The sequence below is a fragment of the Gadus morhua genome, chromosome 7 (assembly GCF_902167405.1).
Source record: "Gadus morhua chromosome 7, gadMor3.0, whole genome shotgun sequence".
Classification (NCBI taxonomy): Eukaryota; Metazoa; Chordata; class Actinopteri; order Gadiformes; family Gadidae; genus Gadus; species Gadus morhua.
Window position 1 is genome coordinate 4,885,674 of NC_044054.1, and position 4,681 is coordinate 4,890,354.

General features: G+C 46.2%; 1 protein-coding gene across 1 annotated transcript; it reads left to right on the forward strand.

Moving 5' to 3' along the window:
- The first annotated feature begins 580 nt into the window (after positions 1-580).
- pnpla4 (patatin-like phospholipase domain containing 4) lies at positions 581-4,339 on the forward strand. The gene is made up of 7 exons (XM_030361610.1): positions 581-928; positions 1,331-1,546; positions 2,468-2,562; positions 2,716-2,851; positions 3,409-3,474; positions 3,662-3,817; positions 4,005-4,339. Exons 2-7 carry the CDS (start codon positions 1,367-1,369, stop codon positions 4,134-4,136), a joined length of 765 nt encoding a protein of 254 aa, XP_030217470.1. The 5' UTR covers positions 581-928; positions 1,331-1,366; the 3' UTR covers positions 4,137-4,339.
- The last annotated feature ends 342 nt before the right edge of the window (positions 4,340-4,681 follow it).

A 4,681-nucleotide genomic window follows, 5' to 3' on the forward strand; every position in this document is an offset into this window, starting at 1 on the left:
ATCTTCTGACTAAGTTTAGGGTACTTACCTGAGCCAACGACATAATCACTGTCACTAGATATAAAGAAAACGTTGACTTTCACTCGATGCTATTCATTGACAGTAAAAAAGTTGTTATTGTATGCACTGCTGTTCATAAACGGCTAGCTCCAGCACTCCTTGCTGCGTTTCTAAATGGTAGCAATAACTCACCAGGACACTTCACCAACTCTCCAGTCATTCTCCTCTGACCATGCATTTATTTGTCTTTGACGGCCATCGGCTCTCGGTATTTCCTCATTTGCCCTCTCACGTCTAACCGGTTCGAAATTATATGGCTGTGGTGGGCCATCATAAATGTTGACTGTGGGTCTTGCTACCTCTTCCTCATCCCCGTTAGACGCCATGGTGCTAGTTCTAGTATGCGTCTACCTCATGTGACGTCATCGCCGAATCGCGTAGAAAATAACCGTTACTAACCAAAAACGACAAAAACTGGACTTTAACACCATTTTGGAGACATTTCTAACTTTATATACATATTTTGAGTGCTCTATGTACCCATTAATCGAAACTTCCGGTTAACCTGCACCATGGGCTTTGAATGAGCAAAGTATAAACCACCTGGATTGATATTTGATCACAAAACGGGCTTTTGATATATTTTTGGATGAACATTCTGCAAGACTTTTACCTTAAAAACGTCAGGACTTTTACTTTGAAAAAACAGGACCAAGAAGTCAAACCGGAAGTGAAACGCGTCAGCACGCCGGTGGCTTTGTTATGACCGGCTATTACCGTGGATCTAGTCGTGTTTTGTCGCTTATGACATTATATCTTATCGTTTAAATCACCAAGATACACCAGGCTCCCCCGCTGCGACTTTAGATCTCGCGACATCTGCAAAACTGCGTGAAGAAGGAGGTGACGTCGCGATACTTTATCACTGGTAAGGAACCGATCTAAAGTTACAGCTGCTAACCTCGACCTTTATTAATAATAATAATAATAGTAATTAGATAATCATAATTGTCTGGCTCGGGTTGACTATTTTCCTTTTAATACCATTCCGGATACTAATAAAACAAATAGAAATATGCAAATAAACTAAATAGAGACCTCTCTATCTATCTAGTTCTGTGTGCGCAGCTCCATGGAGAATGCGTTAATTTACCGACAGGTTACAATTATTAATAGAGGTCTAATCGATTATGGCACTGGGACAGATCAACTATTTAAAACTAGATAATCTGCATGTTTTTCAGCCACGAATTAAAACGTCAATGTGGCTTAGCTGATACGACCCGTTGTGAATTACATTTAAATTAACTTTAATTGCTTTTCGGCACAGTTCTGCGAAGCGACCCCCCCTCCTTTCCCGGAGTGAATGGCCGCGCTGAACGTTTCCTTCGCCGCCTGCGGGTTCATGGGGATATACCAACTGGGGGCCGTGGGGGCCCTCCTGAGACACGGGGACCGCCTGGTGGCGTCGCTCCGGGCGTGCGCCGGGGCGTCCGCGGGCGCCCTGGTGGCCGCGGTGCTCCTCACGGCCCCCGACAAGGTGGAGGTAAAGAATGTGACACATGGAGGACGAAGAGCGTTATAAGGTTGTGTGTGTGTGTGTGTGTGTGTGTGTGTGTGTGTGTGTGTGTGTGTGTGTGTGTGTGTGTGTGTGTGTGTGTGTGTGTGTGTGTGTGTGTGTCGTCCCTGTGTGTATGTGTGTAGTAGTCCCTCCCTGTGTGTGTCTGTGTGTGTACCTACTCTGTGTATGTGTGTGTACCTACCCTGTGTGTATCTGTCTGTTTGTGTATGTGTGTGCCTACCCTGTCTGTGTGTGTGTGTGTGTGTGTGTGCGTGCACGTCTGTGCACAATGCGTAACATAATTAAGTTGCACATTAAATATTTATGTTTATTACAATTGGATGAATGGAAGTATCTTTAGTAAGCCTACTATTTGATGTACCTCAGATTACATTTTACCGTTGCAGATAGTGCTGTAAAATTGCACAGTTTACAGTTACAGATCCATGTTACAGTTACAAATCCGTTTAGAGTTACAGATCCGTATTAAAGATCCGTTTTACAGTTAAAGATCCATGTAACATATTACACTAACAGATCCGTTTTACTGTTACAGATTCATGTTACAGAAACAGATTCATGTTACAGTTACAGATCCGCCAGTTACAGATCAGTTTTATAGTTACAGAGCCGTATTAAAGTTACAGATCCATGTTACAGTAACACGTCCATGTTACAGTAATAGATCAATGTAAAAGTTACAGATCAATGTTAAAGTTACAGATCCATGTTACAGTAACAGGTCCATGTTACAGTAACAGGTCCATGTTACAGTAATAGATCAATGTTAAAGTTACAGATCCATGTTACAGTTACAGATCCCATTTATGGTTACAGATTAGGTTTTACAGTTACATATCAGTTTTATAGTTTAAGAACCGTTTTACAGCCCTCCCTCTCTCACAGCACTGCAAAGACTTCACCTACAAGTTTGCGGCCGAAGTGCGATGCCAGAAGCTGGGAGCCCTGACGCCGGGCTACGACTTCATGCTAGCTCTACGGTAACAAACTGAATGTTACAAACGAAAATATGGCAGAGAGAGAGAGAGAGAGAGAGAGAGAGAGAGAGAGAGAGAGAGAGAGAGAGAGAGAGAGAGAGAGAGAGAGCTCATTGGCTGATGAGGATCTGTCCCTCTTTCCTCCCCTCCGTCCAGGAGCGGGATAGAGGATGTCCTGCCAGGCGACGCCCACAAGGTGGCGGCTGACAGACTCTGGGTGTCCGTCACACACGCCAAGAGCGGGAAGAACAGCCTGGTGGGAGAGTTCAGCTCCAGGGACGAGCTGATAATGGTGTGGTTTCTCTCTCTCTGTCTCTCTCTCTCTCTGTCTGTCTCTCTTTCTCTCTTTGTCTCTCTCTCTCTGTCCATCTGTCGCTCCCCTCTCTCTCCCCCCTCTCTCTTTGTTTCTCTGTCTCCCCCAATCTCTCACCCCCCTTTCTCCCTTCCCCTCTCCCCCTCTCTGTCTCACCCTCTCCCTCCTTTGCTCGTCATCAAATGCTAACCTATCTGTGTGAATGCTGATACCTCTCTCTCCCTCGTCATTAAATGATAACCTATCTGTCTGAACACTGATTGATATATATATATATATATATATATATATATATATATATATATATATATATATATATATATATATATAGTAGTACTAATATGATTTCAGAAACTCTCAACTTTGACGAAGACAAACTAAGAATAACCTTTGATGTTAAGGTCTCTCTCTCTCTCTCTCTCTCTCTCTCTCTCTCTCTCTCTCTCTCTCTCTCTCTCTCTCTCTCTCTCTCTCTCTCTCTCTCTCTCTCTCTCTCCCTCCCATTTATTGACTGAACTGATGAATCTCTTACCCAGGCGCTGCTGGCCAGCAGCTTCGTGCCAGTCTACGCCGGACTCCGCACCCTGGAGTTCCGCGGACAGGTAATAGGAACGCCGTGGGAATGACTGGGAATGCCAGCATGAAGATGACACATGCATGATAGGACTCAAAGAATGACCCTTTCTAAGACTCTCCCTCTCTCTCTCCTCTATCCCTCTCTGTCTCGCACGCTCTCTCTCTCCCCTCTACCCGACTCCCTCCCCCCCCCACTCTCCCTCCCTCCCCCAGAAGTATTATGACGGGGGCTTCAGCGACGGCCTCCCCCTCCTCCCCTCCGGCCGCACCCTCACCATCTCCCCCTTCGCTGGGCGGGGCGTCAACGTGTGCCCCGCCCACACGGGATGGTCCCAACGCCACTTCCGGCATGCCAACATGAACATCCTGGTGAGAGAGAGAGAGAAAGAGAGAGAGAGAACCTCAACAAACTTTGCCATGACGACGGTGACGACCATACCACGACTAACACCAAAACGAAACACGACGACCGACATTCTGACGCACGTTGACTCTCGGAAAAGCGGATCACGATCGCCTCTGACCACTTCCTCCTCTTCTGTCCCCCCCCCCTCAGCTCTCATTGGACAACATTGTGAGGCTGAACCAGGCCCTGTTCCCGCCCCCCCTCGCTCGGATGCGGTCGCTATGCCAACAGGGTGAGGAGGACACCCTCCGCTTCCTGAAGAAGGAGGGATGGCTGTACTAACAAGCTAGCGTTAATGAGCTCAAAACTCCCTCATTACTAGAGACTCAAACCGTTTGGGTGCATGGACAACCCGGGGGGCGCTGCTCAAGTGCCGATTGACCGATTTTTGGTCTTGATCCGGATCAAAGAGTGTGACGGACAGCTCAACGGACCAATGGCTGGCCGGGGCCGCAAACCTCAAACAGAATTGAGCGCACCTTAAAAAACAGCACCTTAAAAAACAGAATGTAATTGATTATAATAAATGGAATATAATATTAATTCTTACCTTGTTTCAGACTCCTTTGTATCTGTGTGGGAAGGGAGTGCTTCTACCCCTGAGGCCATGTTTCTACAGTAACCCAGGAGGGACAAACGGCTCTACAGAGATTTTAAATGTATTTTAAAACAGAAGTGAACCCCCTTGCCAAGTGTTTTCCTTTTTCGACACCATAGGTAGAGTTTTAGGAAAGAGGGGGAAGGGTACCGATGAGAAACCGTTTGTATGAATGGGTGAATGAATGTGTGTATGAACTGCTCTCGTTTACACTATTGGCACAAAAACG

Bases quoted from the DNA above. Each gene is read 5' to 3' on its own strand.
- pnpla4 (XM_030361610.1), top strand. From the start codon at position 1,367: ATGGCCGCGCTGAACGTTTCCTTCGCCGCCTGCGGGTTCATGGGGATA. The intron at 1,547-2,467 runs GTAAAGAATGTG...CCTCTCTCACAG, and splicing joins CGGCCCCCGACAAGGTGGAG to CACTGCAAAGACTTCACCTA. The intron at 3,818-4,004 runs GTGAGAGAGAGA...CCCCCCCCTCAG, and splicing joins ATGCCAACATGAACATCCTG to CTCTCATTGGACAACATTGT.